This window comes from Chrysoperla carnea, chromosome 4 (assembly GCF_905475395.1).
Source record: "Chrysoperla carnea chromosome 4, inChrCarn1.1, whole genome shotgun sequence".
In the NCBI taxonomy this organism is placed as follows: domain Eukaryota; kingdom Metazoa; phylum Arthropoda; class Insecta; order Neuroptera; family Chrysopidae; genus Chrysoperla; species Chrysoperla carnea.
Genome location: NC_058340.1, coordinates 58656934 through 58673406, shown reverse-complemented (window position 1 = coordinate 58673406; position 16473 = coordinate 58656934). Strand labels below are relative to the sequence as shown.

General features: G+C 26.3%; 1 protein-coding gene across 1 annotated transcript in view; it reads left to right on the top strand.

Annotated features, from left to right (window-relative positions):
• The window catches only part of LOC123297867, a 32567-nt gene extending 20914 nt beyond the window's left edge, over positions 1 to 11653 (top strand). The window contains exons 4-5 of the mRNA XM_044879676.1: positions 9622 to 9728; positions 11049 to 11653. Coding sequence (XP_044735611.1) covers positions 9622 to 9728; positions 11049 to 11336 — 395 coding nt within the window. The 3' untranslated portion in view covers positions 11337 to 11653. The remainder of the gene's footprint in view (positions 1 to 9621; positions 9729 to 11048) is intronic.
• The last annotated feature ends 4820 nt before the right edge of the window (positions 11654 to 16473 follow it).

Here is a 16473-nt window from a genome sequence, read left to right as displayed (position 1 = left end):
AATATTAGTCCGTATTATATTATCAATTTAATAAAACTGTATAAACATTTTTTAATTTATAAAATTTTGATAATATTTATGAACATAAATTTGATTAACAGTTTTTTTTTTAAACTTTTAACAAAAAGAAAACCGATTTCAAAAGAAAAACTTTTCCAAAAGAATTTTTATTATTTATTCTATCAAAACAAAATATTACTAGAAAAAACTATCGTTTGAAAACTGGGGTGCCATCGCGCCAGATGACTCGACAAAGGTCATAGAAATACTGCAAAAACTGAGGGATTGTATTTCATGTACGTAATAACACATTCGAAGCCTGAAGCAATATTTTAAAAGCCGGCCAAAATCCAAGATGAATTAGTAGTACCATGATGTTGAAATTAAATTCTTCTATTTTCCGTATGTATAAATCTAATTTACACCGATTAATTGATGATGCTACTAAAGAATTTATAAAATAAATAAATAATCAAGTGCTCTAGCCGAATTACGAAACAATTTATTTATCTTTATAAAATATCGTTAATTAATTGTTTAATGATTTGAAAGTTTAAATAAAATCAATATACCAATTATGGTCATCACTTATATTTATTAAAAAATAATAATAAAATGATAATAATCTATAATAATAATATGTACATCATATTGACAACCTTAAAAAAAAAAAAGTAAAAAATAGAAGATGGTATGTAGAAACGTAATATTTTTATTCCGTGTATGTCCTCTGACCAATCAAAAATAATTCATAACCTAGTAGGAAGTAAAACTTTTCCACTTCCAATGCAAATTCAATATTGATCAAGTTGAAGGGCTCGTGCAGCAATGCTCATTGCTTAATCATTTGTCCATTTTTATTACGTCAAATATTTAGTGCTCGACAACGAGTGTATCTTTAGTGTATCTTTCTCAAAAATTTCTCCCCGATTTCAAAAGTCAAACTTTGATGCAGTTATTTTATTATTCCACATCTCTCCAAATTTTTCCCTTATAATTTCATGGTAATATTATATCTGCTTTCATATAACTGTGCCTGAAAAAATATTGAGGATACATTTCTTGATTTTGTCATTCATGGCGATATAGTGTTCCTGAATAATTTAAGAACATTCTTAGGTGATTGAACACTATATCTGAGCCTGAACGCCCACTTTCTTGTTTCTCTGATACCTGTTGTATTATTTTACAACCATTATTTATTTCAGAAATATATAAAGGTATACAAAGTTTAGTCCCAAGTTTGTATCGCTTAAAAATATTGATGCTAAGAACAAAACTTTTGTATAGGTATTCATAAAGTTCATTTCCGGTTGTCTTTTCGTCTGTCCGTCTGTCTGTCGGCTTGCCAATCTGTAGACACGATAACTCAAAAACGAAAAGAGATATCAAGCTGAAATTTTTATAGCGTGCTCAGGATGTAAAAGTGAGGCTAAGTTCGTAAATGAACAACATAGATCAATTGGGTCTCGAGTCCGTAGTCTCCACTTTATAAACCGTTAGAGATAGAACAAAAGTTTAAATATAAAAAATGTTCCTTATAAAATTGTAAACAACTTTTGTTTGAAATATTTTTTCGTTAACATCACTGTTTACCCATGAGGGCGGAAATTATGTGCAAATAAAATGCATCATATAGGAATATCAGTTATGTCTGTATGTGACATGTATGTATGTGCGGCTATCTAAGAGTGACCATCTTTCTTTACTTACATGATGTAAAAACAACTATTGTGTAATCAACACTGTGTGTATGGCATTTCTACAATTAACTCAGTCAATGGTTTGTCTTCACTTGTTTTTTTTTTATCTTTGACAGAAAGTATCTATCTACTAATATTTTTTCAACGAGTATCGAATAATAAATTTAATAATTGGAATCATTTTAAGCACAAATAATAAACTTGAAAAAAAATAATAATATTTTTATATTCATCATCATAATTTCTCAAGTGGTTCTTCTCTCTCGTTGTTCATCTTGTTGTGTATATAATGTATAGGTAGTATCGTTCGTGTCAGTCAAGTCAAGAATAAGAAGTTGTTTATTTAATTTTAAAATTGAATTCATTATTATTCAAATTTAATCAATTGAATGAATGAATGAAATGAAATGCCAAATGGAATATAATTTTATATTTTGATTGGTGTGGTAGGTTTTATTGATAACAAATTTAAATTTTATTTTATATTTGATTGTCATGTATTAATTAACTGAAACTAAACTAACTTAATCAAGTTAATTTTCAATTTTTATTGTATCTAAATTTTGTTAATATACACAAGGTTATTCAATATGATCTTACCATTTAACTGAGAACTTAAAACGTGAATTTTAATCATCTCTATATATTATAAATGCGAAAGTAAGCATGTTTGTTTGTTTGTTTGTTTGTTACGCTTTCACGCTTAAACTAGCGAATGGTTTTTAATGAAACTGTTTTATACTATTTTTTTTCTATATTATCGGGGTACAGCTCACAATTTGCATGATATAAAGGTGATCTGTTTGAAATAATATTTTGTAGCTGACTTTTGTTATTGAATGTTAATTTTTTTTGTCTTTCAACTTGCTGTCAGAAATAATTATCTTATAATTATGGACCATAATATCCTGCGTATTTTTATATGGCTTCGTAACTTTCAAAGAACTTTTGATTGTAAAAATTCTTCGGAATATATTTTGAAAATATCAGCGACCTTTTAAAGATCATCGGCTTGTCGACCTAGCCCATGTGATCTTTATATAATTTTGAACCAATTTTAATTTGGTTTTATCAAGTTTTAAGCTGGTTTAATCAGGATCACTCTTCCAAATACGTTTCTTTATTTTCATACAGACAATCTTAGCCTATATGCCCCAAAAATGTTTCTTTATTAAATGTGCCATAATCTTTATTTTCATACAGACAATCTTAGCCTATATGCCCCAAAAATGTTTCTTTATTAAATGTGCCATAATTCAAAAGATCCCATAGATGACTCTTGAAGTGTCCAAAAGCGATAACTTAAGTACTTGTTTGTTACATTATAAATTTATGGTTTGTCTTGTCGATTGCCCCTAAGCATTTAAGTCATTTGTATCCAATCGATCACTTTCTAAATAAACAACAGACATTTATAGAATTAAATATTCTTTAGTACAATACAGTTAATGTTTTGCTGTGAACAAATTTATCCTTCAATCCATCTCTGCCCATTAAAAATTATAAATACAAAAATCCCGAAATATCTATTCTAAATAAGATGAAAAGCGAAAACTCTACCCTTTAAACTACATCAATAGGACCAACAGTCCAAAAACTATTCGCTCAATATTATTTCATCAATTTTCCTCGGAACAAAATGAAAAGCATCAGAGCAAAGTGAATTTTATGAAATTTTATCTGAATAATTTAGGTCATTAACCGAAAGACTAGCGATTAACAAAAGCGCGGTAATTTGGTCAAAATAAGAACTTGACTTTCTAAAGCTTTGGTTTTGTCGGGGAGCAATTAAAACCTTGAAAAAAACAATATTTGTCGCTAAATAACGCCACCCTTGTCCAAAAAAACCCTTGCTTAAGTAGAATATCTCATCTAAAGAAACAAAAATTGGTACCATGAAGTTTCCAAAAAGTAAAGTGGTTACCATGATTTCTGGCATAAAATCTGCGAAAGATTAAGTAAGTTTAAGAATCTAAGAAATAGAAGTAGAACTTTTCGATGTTATCCACACATTCTATACGAAAATTTCCTCGCGTTTTAGTCAACAATTACACTTTTTAGCCCTCCCAAAGGTAAAAATGAAAAAATTATGTCTATTTACATTGCACTCATAAATATGGCCAGTTTTACTTGTGATAGTATAAAACAACCAGCAATACATGTACATATTACATTTTGGTTCTGGTTTATTCTTATTTATTTCCAATAATATCCCATAAACATTATTTAAAGTAACAAATAGCAGTTAGTAATGCCAGTAGTGATATAAATTATTAAGAATTACCTTTACGTCAAAAAACTGTAATAAATAGTTCAATAAGCAGATGGCTTTTGTATTTATATATTTAAAAGAAAAATGTGTATTTCTAATTTCATTGCTACCAACAATTTATATAAAATATAACTACTATCTGCCTACTTATTTGTATTTCAAACTGTTCGAATTGATTAGATCGTTTTCTATGTAATAAAATAAATAACAAGAAGTGACAGAATACAATGTGATTCATTGCAATGGCTTCAGTTCATATAAAGTTTAATAAATTAAGAAAAAGATTATGTACTTGAAAAAAATACACTATTTCTTTTAACGTTAATGAATGAACCGCTTAATTTGAAAGCAAATCTCTGATTTATTTTTGACAATAATCTGACCAACCCCTTGAAGATATTCATCCATTTACTGCTAGTTCAGTCTGATGGCAATCATGTGTAATGTGTAATATTCGATGCGAAAATGTTCGCATTTCACAAAGCAATTTTTTTTTCGATTTAGTTTGAAAGCAATAAAGATTCAAGAGAGAATAAAAATTAAAATCAATTTTTATATATACTAGTTTTACATGAATGAATCACCCAATATAAGCTATGATTTATATTCCATTTGAATAAAAACTTATGTTCAACGTAATAAAATTTTTCGAAAAACAGATAATAATAAATTAATGACAAATTATTGATATTTTATTTTCTATAGTTTTTCAATTCAATAGTTAACTGATCGACATACCTAACGTTTTTATAAATTTATTATCGAACAAATTGTTATTTAATATTGAACCAATAAAATTTATGAAATATTAAGTATTAGATAACCTTTGGTGGAATACTTTAAATGCTACGAAATATTGAATTAATAATAATTTTATTTCCAATATGTAATACAAAGTTATGACATAACTCGAAATATGTATGACATTACGCCACTGTAATTCCACAAAGTCGTAGTGAAATTTTTATGGGCGCTACTTCTATTTGCCTCATATGGGCAAAAAATATCTTAGGTCAACTAGTAGTCATAAAAATTCACGGAAAACATAAAACTGCGGTCTAAATAGAATCAATTAAATGAGAACTTGAAATTTTGACATACGACCTTTTGAAATTAATTAGACGACAATTTTAGTGATATATCGCTTTATGATGTACTTCCAAGTCCAAAAAATTGATCTATATTATTTTTTACTTAAAAAAATTTATTTCTATTTCACTTAAAATAAGATTAACATAAGATCGGTTATACTTACCATCCGGCAAGTAAACTTTGTCTACATATAGTTCATTGAAAATAAAGTGCTGAAGGGGTAGTTAAGGTACATTATCATGAAGAATTAGGTGCATGATTAAACTGATATGGGATCAAAAAAACTAAATCTCTTGGAATTTGAAAAACTAAAAGATGGAAACAGCAAGTAAAAAAATAATAAGATTTTCGGGCAAAACTACGTGTGCCAACTAATTATTCTTAGTTAATTATTTATTTTGAGATTAATAAGAACAAATCCATTGTTATTGACCACGACCGGATAATGCCTACCTAATAAAACGACTCATAAAATTAAAACAATAAAAAAAATTACCAAACATAAAATATATTTTTGGCCGTTTTTTTTAAACTATTATTGAAGATGGGAAGTCTGTTGAAATTTTAATTTTATAGAAACATGTTGGTTAAATCTAAGCTTTCATTTTTTTTTTTTTTAGCATTTGAAGAAAAAACTTCCAATTTTCTTTGCTTAGTCCACTTGTATTTTATTTTAAAATATTAATCATTTTAAACATGACATGTTTCATCTAATATAGACATTTTCAAACTGTTTGTTTGTCAGTTTGTCTATATAGTCATGTTTTAAATTTATTAACATATTAAAATAAAATACAAGTGGACTAAGCAAAGAAAATTAGAAGTATTTTCTTCAAATCCTAAAGTTATGGAGTTCCACAAAGTAAATCTCTACATCGTTTAAAAGCTTAAATCTCTAAAAGTTTTATAAGTTGTATATTTACCTCTACATCGAGATAGAGCCCGATTACATACACAATTTCACTTTTCTTTATATTAAAGCTTTTGAAATATTTATGGATATTGGACATCGGACTCTGTACTTTGTACCTAATTCAATTTTACTACTTGAATAATAACAGAAATTACATAAAATTTCATACTTGAAATTTGAAGTAATTGACATTTTTGTTTAATTATTATCAAGTTTGTATTTAATTAAAATTAATTGCTTTAATTTGTGAAAAAGTTATAATTCACAGAAAACATTCATATCAGAAACTTGATCAATCCGGTTATAGTAAAGTTTGACGTTTAGTAAAAAAATTTAATCAGTTCATATTCATTGCCTAATTAAAATTGTCTGTCTCTAACGTTAATTTCTCCTCGCCAATACCTCTTTCGAAGCTAAAATTAAGTTTTTTTAGCCTTTTTAGGGAAATGGTTTATATCTCGGAAATTTCAATGGCATTGTTTTGATTTTTGCTTGAAAGTTCTCTTGACAAATAAACTATTTTGGAGGAGGGAGATTGGATTGAATTGATTAATTTGTTCTATAGCAAAAAAAATATACTTTAAGTTCGAAGTTGCAAATGTGTGTTATATATTTTTAACAAGACATAACTGAAGAAAGTCATGTCGGAAAAATCTGCCGCACGGATATATATTAAGGTTGATGTTATATAAAAGCACAGTTGGCAGATATTTTGTGACGACAAGTAGATGCTTTGAAATTTTCAAAATCAATCAATAAATATCGAAAAGTAATTAAATGAATTAATTGATACAAATTTATTTTTGGCTATAGTAAACAGTAAAAATATATACAGAGTAGTACAACGTATAGGAATTATCGCACACTTTACAATTAGAGTAATAATGTGTCCCAATGTTTGAAGACAAATATAGGAATACCATAATTGCCACCCAAACAAAACACGAAAACATTTACCAAAACCTATTATTTGTATAAAGTAAATGTATAATAACTTTGTTAAAAATATGTTAAAAAAAAGACGCGCGGTTTACCATTCGTCTGTCTGCAACATACCCTTCTTATAGTCGAGAGGTTACTGTAGAATTTTCAAAGCAATATTCTTATTAATGAAATTTGGTAAAGAAAACTTTAAAAAAAAAAAAGGCGAATCACTTTTAAGTGACAGACTTGCATGTAACTTAAAGTGATTCACCTGACACATGACTAGTCAACTAGGCAATTTGTATGAACTGAATGTAAGAAAATGCTCTAAAAATATCGTAAAGGCAATTTTTATGACGTAAATGTAAAAAAATGCTTTAAAAATATTCTTAATAAACAATTTTATTTCGAGTATCGTAGTATTTATTTCAATAAATAGCACCAAAAGGGCTGTGTAGCTTTTTTTACGTTTATATAGGGCTACTCTAACTTCACTATTGAGTGTACCTATAGAAATTAAAGAAACTACCAAAATCACCTTCTTCTATAATATAAAAATGAATCGCTGAATGTGTTGCTAAGCACAAATCTCGAGAGCAGCTGAACTGATTTCGCTAATTCTTGTTTTATAGTATTCTATGAAGTACGATGATGGTTCTTACGGAGAGAAAAATTTAATAAATTATTATGAATATATTATTTCAGCTTGATTTAGACTATTATTAGTGTTCCTTTTTATTTACAAACTAGCTGACTCGGTGTTCCGAATAGCAGAATAAGTATTAAAAATAAAAATAAATAAAGAATCGACTGTTAGGCGGTACGAAGTTCGCCGGGTCAGCTATGTTAAATAAAATAGTCTATAGCCCCCATATTATTTTTAAAACTCAACATATACATTTCACATCCATCACAAATGATTATAATTAAGACATTTCACATTTTACAAATGATTATATATTTTAGCATTTAACAACAATCATTCGAACGTACCTCCATGAATGTTTTTAAAAATATAATAATGATAATATTAGATTATGATAGTCATTTAGAATCATTTTTAACTAAAACTTACTTTTAAATTACCACATTATATTATTGTATAATATACATTATGTGTATACATTACCAAATGAAAACAACTTGTTTTATTTTAAAGACTCTTTTGACTTGTATAGGTATTTATTTGTTGTCTTCAATTAGTGACTTACCGACTCTATTTATATTATTTGTACAGTGTGTTTTGTGTACTGTTACGTTCAAAAGTGTCTATTTTTAACCCCCGAAATAAAAAAAAGAGGTGTTATAAGTTTGAACGCTATGTGTGCGTGTCTGTCTGTCTGTGGCATCGTGGCGCCTAAACGTATGAACCGATTTTAATTTTTTATGGTTCATTTGAATTGTAATTTAACGGAGAGCGTTCTTAGCTATGTTTCAAGTGCGAGCTTAGGGTTCCGTACCCAAAAAAAACTTGCCGATGATCTTCAAAATCGATTCAGTTTGGAAAAGGCATAACATATTATAGTTTTAAAATATAAATAATTACTATGGAAATGAATGGTTAAATAATTCAAAAGAACAAATTCAACTCAAATATTTCAATTTCAATAGGGTATTCTAGTATAGTTAAAAAAGTACTTCAAAATGTTGATTTTGTTAATAAAAAGCTACAAAAAATTTATTTCGGAAAAATACACATGCTTTCTTGCCAAAAACTTAAATTAAATTTTAAACCTTTTTTTTAACTGTCAAAAACGCGGGCATATAATTTGGTGACGTAATATCGGTATCATTATACGAAATAACACAGATAAGTTTGACAGATATATTCATAGACAACTAATTATAATAAATATAAATATTTATTATCTATGGATATATTATACCCAGATGTTTACACTGAACTAACTGATGGTCTATGGCTCATACCGATATGACATCACATCAGGTCTTGCCCACGTTTTAGGTCACGTCATATACAGTTTAAAAATTACGATTTTTAATTTTAATATTATAAAAGAAAAATGTGCTTTTATGACTCGAAATCAGAATATTTAAGTATATTTTTACATAAATTTTATCTTTTTATTTCATGATTTATTTTTCACTACCTATTAAAATATTTCCAAAAATTTGTCCCAAAAAATGATAGCTCTCTAAGTATCCTTTTCATCTCATCTGATGTCCTTGGCCATCACTTTGTTATTGAATAAAGAAGTAGTGTTATAAGTTTAAAGTGTTTATCTGTACGTCCGTGCGTTTCTCAGTGACATCGTAGCCCTAAAACGGTCGAATCGACTTGATTATGAACATTTTCAACATTAAAGTTTCATAAAATCGGTTTTCAAAAAATAAATCGCATTTGTCGGGGGTTTTTTAAATTTCATAAATTTTTAAGCACATTAAGCTGAATATACTTATCACACTGTATTTAATATTTTACATAAATATGTTTCAAATATAAAATAAAATTTACAAATGATATTTAAATGCCAAATGACTATATAGTAACTTTTTATGTATATTAAAAAGAATAAATCATACATTAGATACATATAGAAAATAGAAAAATATTATGTTTGCAATTATGTATTATATATTATGAAGAATGTATTATATTATTACTAGAATGTCTTAATAAGTAATTGCAATTATATTTACACATAAAAATTATATTTGTACCTATTATAATAATATTCTTTTTCTTTTTGTTACAGCAAACTTCACAATACGAACACTTAACAGTAAGCTAGAAATTGAAATTTATTCACCGGCTACGAAAAAATATCTTTGTTTTAATCACAGGTGGAAATTAATCGCTACGGTAAATATTTTTTTATATTTTATTAAAATTTTTAAGGAAAAAAAATATACACTTATTTATTTGATATGACTTGGAAAAAAATTCGCTCTATATCTTCTCATAAAAAATTTTCTATTACGCCAATTTAAAATTCCTCTGATGGTTTTGAAAGTAACTGTAGTAATCCTGATTTCGAATTGGCTACATTACCAATAAAAATATAAAACTAGACTTGTTACCATGACAAAATTTGAAAGTGAAATTAAAATTGATTAAAAAAAGAAGAAGTTATAAGCAATCAAAGATTGCATTGAAAGGTTGCCGATCTCATTTTAGCAAAATAAAATTTTATATGTTATCTCTATGGTGATACCCACGTATGACGTCACTAGTTTGTATCTCCCTATTTGTTTAATTATTAATTTTAAACGTTCATATTTAGCATGCTAGTAACGATTTTTAAAACCAACTACACTTTTCAATGCGCAAAATTGAGAACTGCTGGATTTCAGTTTTTCTCTTCTATCCACTTTTCATTTAATCGTCACAATACAGAAAATAACGTAGTACATAGATGAGAAATACAAAAATTTATTATGATGTATTGTGTATTGTTTCGTTCGATTGTTTAAAATTTCATTGAACTTCAATAGTTTATTTATTTTAAATAAGTATATAGACATTGTTGTCACTATCTTGTGAACGCAATAACTGGCCTTCAAAATACAAAAAAAAAAAAATTGACCTACGCGAAATTTTAAGTGGGTGGACGCTCTTGGATATTTATAAGAAGGTCATATACGACTCGACCAATTTTTAGTTTATAGAAAATTCCGTCCGCGGTATGCTTAGGGTAGCGGGTTCGATTCCCCCGTCGCATCAAAATTAATTTAGTTAATAGTTGTGATGGTCTGGTGTAGTGCATGGTAAATGAATGAGGGTAACGTTATATTGGCTGTCTACAAAGGACACTCTTAGGCTATAGAGCCAATTGTGATACCATATGTTTTACCACCTTTCCGCTGATAATTTCATTTATCAGCTCCTCAATATCAGAGGCTGAGTGCACCTCCTTCATGCATATACCATGCACTACACCAGCCCATCACAACTATTATTAAATTAATTTTGTTACGACGGCGGGAATCGAATCCGTTACCCTTAGCATACCGCGGATGGAATTGGTTTCGCCTTAACCAACTGAGCTAATATTTTTATTAATTTAACCATAATTTTTTTCATTTTTTAAGAAACAAGTCTTATAAATATGTGTATATTTCCTAAGTGGGTGATTACTAAAATACTTATAATACTAACTCAAATTTTTTTATTTTCTTACAGAGGAACAAAGCAAATCGACATTGTCGTTTCAAACATGATATAGTTATAAATGGCTACGACAAATATGTCTCCGCAGACGATAAACATATGTACATAGGCTTTAATGAACGTGGTAAACCATTGAATGCAAATATAACAATGGTATTAGAACGAAACCAAAATTTCAGTATTAAACAAAGAAAACGTTTTAAACAGAAACGAAAGTGTTTCCTTTTTACAAAAATAGATAAAAGTGTGAACGTAAATAAACACAATGAAAATTTAAATCAACATAATAGGCCTTTGTAATTGTTAAGAAAAACCATCATAATAATTACATCAATCAATCATTGTTGTAAAATCCTATCAAGCGAAAGAAGCAGTCAAGATGACTTACCTCGAGTGTTGTAAATCAAGAAGACAAGAGAAGAATGATAACAAAAAAGTATGCATGAGGATAGAACTTTTTATCTGCTCCTACATACTTCGAAAGTGGATTAGATGGAAATTACATAAAACAATGCATTTTTTTTTTACATAATTCTGGCCGCAAAGTATTTAGAAAGACAATAAATATGTAGCAAAAAACTTTATTAAAAACATGTGCGCTCGATTAAAAACTTAAAATGTACGTATTATTTTGAATTGCGATTTAAAAAAATGGGTCCTTTTTCGAAATTCGAAAAAATACCGCAATTTTTTCTAGAAAAATGAGGCAATAAAAAAATAATACTCACATCATTTAGTAGTAAATTTTTCAATGTTTTGCTCAGCCTTAAAAAAAATATATAATGTCGTCAAAATTGCCATATCAACGTCTAAAATAAATAAGCACAATTTAGAAAGCTATAAATAATGCGATTTTATAAAATCGCCACATTATATGTGCCATCGTGTGTTGCATTGTAGTTTTAAAAATAAAAATAATATTTTCAGGCTATATGCGCAAAAAAATGAAAAACACCCAAAATTTTTATTGTTTCAGAAAATAAAAACAACATTAATAAATAAATACGCTTAGCCGCCAGGTGAATCGAATCATATTAACCCAGCGGATTATAATTTTAATTTAATAAAAAAAAAAATTTAAAAACATATTAGTGACGTAATTAAACAAAATTACCTATATAATAATTAGTTTTATCTTTATACTTATTAAATGTTTAATAACCATGGAAAATAATAATCGAGAAAATGTGAAAAAAGAAAACAGTGCGAAAATAGTACGAAATTATAGCAAAACTTTGGTTTTTTTGATTCTCATAAGACAATATCAAAATTTTTGGATTTTTTTTTAAACTTTTAGAATGAATGGAAAATTTTTTTTTTTTTGAAAAACTGAATTTTTTTCTATGTTTGAAGAAAATTTCTGACACAATTATTATTTTCTTAAAGATTTTCAAGTAGAAGTTGTTACCCAAAAAAATAATTTATATACACAATGTCCAAAACGTACCTTGTGGAAAATACCTTGTTTTAATTTACTACCTCTTAAATTTGAAGCTGTTGTATATTTTATTTTCTCGCAGGATAAAATAGGGATATAAGGATGAATTCTTGTTGACTTCGAGTTGACACATAGTTATTGAAATAAATACCACGATACTCGAAATAAAATGTATGTTTTTTAATTGTATTTTTTAAATAGAATTTCTTAATATACAATTTTATTTCGAGTATCGTGGTATTTATTTCAATAACTATAAAATAGGGATCTTTAGCATTAAAATCTGCATTTGAATTTTTTTGTAAATGTTTCCATACAGGCTAAAAAAAATAAATTTTCTGTGTCAAATATTTCAGTAGTTTCGAGTAAAAATTTTTATTTTTAACCGTTATTTTCCAAGATATCGCCCGTGGCATTCCTTAATTTGTACTCATACCAAAATTCTCGGTAGTGTTCATTTTTTCGACGTTTCTACCATTTTCGTTTTATCTTTCTTCCATTACTTTTGACAGATGACTTGTATCAAAGACTGTAAATATTCATAGGCTGTACATAAATTTCTCATGAGTTGATTTTTACGTGCATATACAAAATAACACACACGTAGAATCCACTTTTCTAACTCACTCATTGCCGCATCTAAAATTTTGGATAAAACCTTCGAATTTCCACTAAAAGGCCGTTAAATTACCTTTTAAATGAAACCAAAAAAAAAAATTAAAATCGGTTCATCCGTTTAGGCGCTATGGTGCCGCAAACACACACATAGCGGTCAAACTTATAGCACCCCCTTTTTTTAGTTCGGTGGTTAAAAAAACAACTCATTTTCATTCCCATTTATTATCTTAAAATCGTTTTTCCGCAATTTTGTTACTTCGTATAAACTTGCCAATACCTTTAGGACATTTTGTATATGTATTAACCAATAATATCGTTACGAAAATGATATTTTAAATTAATAACGATGTTATTAAAAAATTACGTTTTTTAATAATGGAAGAAATAAAATGTAAAATTTCTTTAAACAGAAAAAAAAAACAATAATTTTTGTATTGTTTAAAATGTAAATTTTGAAACTTTTCTAAATTATTTTATAAAAATTGCAAAAAAATTAAAAATAATTTATGAGAAAATATTCAAGATAAACGACAGAAATTTGTGTATTTTTTATTAATTTATTTTCATTTGTATAAATAATTGTGTATCTATATATTGAAATATTATGTTTAAAATGCGTGTGTATTGTATGGATGTCTGCTGAAGATGGGTACCTGTGAATCTGTAATGTATGATATAATACGTGTGTATGAATCGTAAATAATGCGTAAAAATAGTTTATGTTTAAAAACAAGAAACTAAAACAATTTACTACAGCAATTGAAAATTGCATGAAAAAAGCATTTTGTATTTAAAAATAAATTAATTAAAAAAATAAATAAATAAATAAGAAAGCGAAATTAAATAAAACAAAAAATATTATTTAAAAAGAAAAATGTGTAAAATTTTAAAATAATACAAAAAAGACAAAACGATTATTTGTAATTTTATCAAATTTTTTTTTTCTGAAAACAAAATAAATATTTTTATTTTTTAAAGTTTTATTATTTTTTATTTTGTCATTTTTTTAATTCTCGAATAAATTTTTAAAGGTAAGTACTACAAACAAATTTTTCATTATTTAAAAAAAAAATTAATAAAAGAAAAAAATAATTATAAATTTATTAAAAAATTAAATTTAAAACGGAGTTCTAGGATAAAAACAAATGAACTAATCTGATTTAAAACATTCGTTTCTAGGCTATTCATTTTCAACCCAATTTTAAAACAGAGATTTATATACTTTTAGCTGAATGTTGTGCTTAATTATATCTATTTTCTTCAAAATATTTGATTATATCGGGTTGAGTACAAAATGTTTTTTGAAATGATAATTGACTTTTTGAAAATTATTTCTCCAAGTTAAATAAATATTCAGAAACGTCTAGAAGTTTCCAGTTTTCCTTAATAAAATGAAATTTAAAGTTTCAATTTAAAATCGGAATCTCTTGATATAAATATTGATTTATTCTGAAATGTAGAATTACGACTTTCATAAGAAAACCAACCCATTTATAAATTAAATAAATTTTGATTAAAGTAAACAATAACAAAAAGAAATAAATTTTTATTTAAATTTATTTAAATCAAATTCGTCAGAAATACAAATATAAAATGTTCAATTCAGTCAAGATATCGAAATGTTTCTAGAACCATTTCAGTTTTTCTTTTACTTTGAGATAGTGTTAATAAAAACTACATTTCAGATAACTGGAAATTTCTACATTAAGCATATGTCTTAGAGAAATTGAATAGAAGATTACATAAATACATAAATTTTTCAAAGTTGTGTCTTAAAAATTTATTTATCAATTTCAGCTTTAATTTTTCGGATAAGTTCATTTTTCAAATTCATAGGTAATATTTAATTATTTTAAGATAAAATTTAAAATAATCGTTTTTGAATATTCCGATCAATTGCAATCAATATCAATAAAAGCCATTTTGTCAACACAGTAAACAAAAATTTGAGTAATAAATCAAAAAAATTTTGTTATGTGTATCATATAACAAAAATTTTCCAAGAAATAATATTTTGTAATTATTATAAATATTATATTACATTTAATTCAACATCAGAAACACCACACGGCTATGTTTTAAACATTAAAAGTCTGCCAATTTAAAATTTTTTTTAAATATATTATTGAATTCTGGTTAATTTGTATCGTAATTTTATATAGTTCATTTCTTATATTCAAAGCATTCTAAACTCTCACAAATTCAAAAATACGACTATAAAATAGTTAGCGCCAAATAATAATATTAAAAAAAAAAGGTATATCAAAAAATTGATACTGAAATACTCTTTCAGAATATACAATTGCTCCATTTATATAATGAATAGTTGGGTTTGACTGCAACTGTGGAAAAGGTGAGTTAGAAAGCTATTAATGTTTTTGTTCTCTAAGTTCTACTTGATCAAGGTTTGAATAAACTCAAAAAAAAAATATCCTTTTATAAATAAATTATTATAATGATATATCTTCTACAATCATTTGCCATTATTAATTTCGAAATTGCAATTAAATGATCTCAGTCAATACAACTTTTTTTAAAAAAGTTGTTATTTTAAAAGTTTTTAAGTACTCTCAGAATAAATGTAGCAATTTTAGATCGATGCCTGTAAATCATAATATCACAATTTTTTATTAAATAAAATAGTCATAGAATGTAGAAATATTTTGTCTCTCCACAATTTGAACTTTGAAGAACAATAGAAAATATTGCGAAAACTTCTTTTAGTTAAAATGTATCTTTTATGACGCAAGAAACTTGACTGATCGTCTGAAATGAAATTACGATACATTCAAAACAAAAATATATTTAAAAAAAATTTAATTTTAAATTTTCTCATAAAGTCTGCAAAATTTATTTCAGTAATGTAGTTCATCGTACCTCAAATACTGCAAAAACAGTGTATCTTATTGAATATATTAAAGTGTAAATGCTTCATGTTTATTGGATATGTATGGCTCAAGAGCGAAGGATTCACTTGCTCGAAAATTATGAGTATTTTTTACCTTATATTCTAAATTTTAGAATCGTTTAAATCTGTGCAATTTTCTTATATTTTCTGAAATTTTTAACAAATTTAACTATATTTTCTATCAAATACTAAATAACAAATTTAGTATTTTCTTGCCATTTTTGTTTGTCCTTCGTTCTTGATCCAATACGATTTATGAAAATTTAAATTCACCCTTGAATTATACCTATAATCTAAAATTAAAACAAAAGCTATTGTTTTATTGATTAACGTCATATTTTCCAAAATATTTCGTTAATTTTGAGTGCCATACTATTTTTTTATAGTAAAATTTGCTTAGGTTTTAATATTCACATACATCTCGTTTATTACACCTCTTCGTTAATCAATCTGGTATAATGTAGTTTATTTTT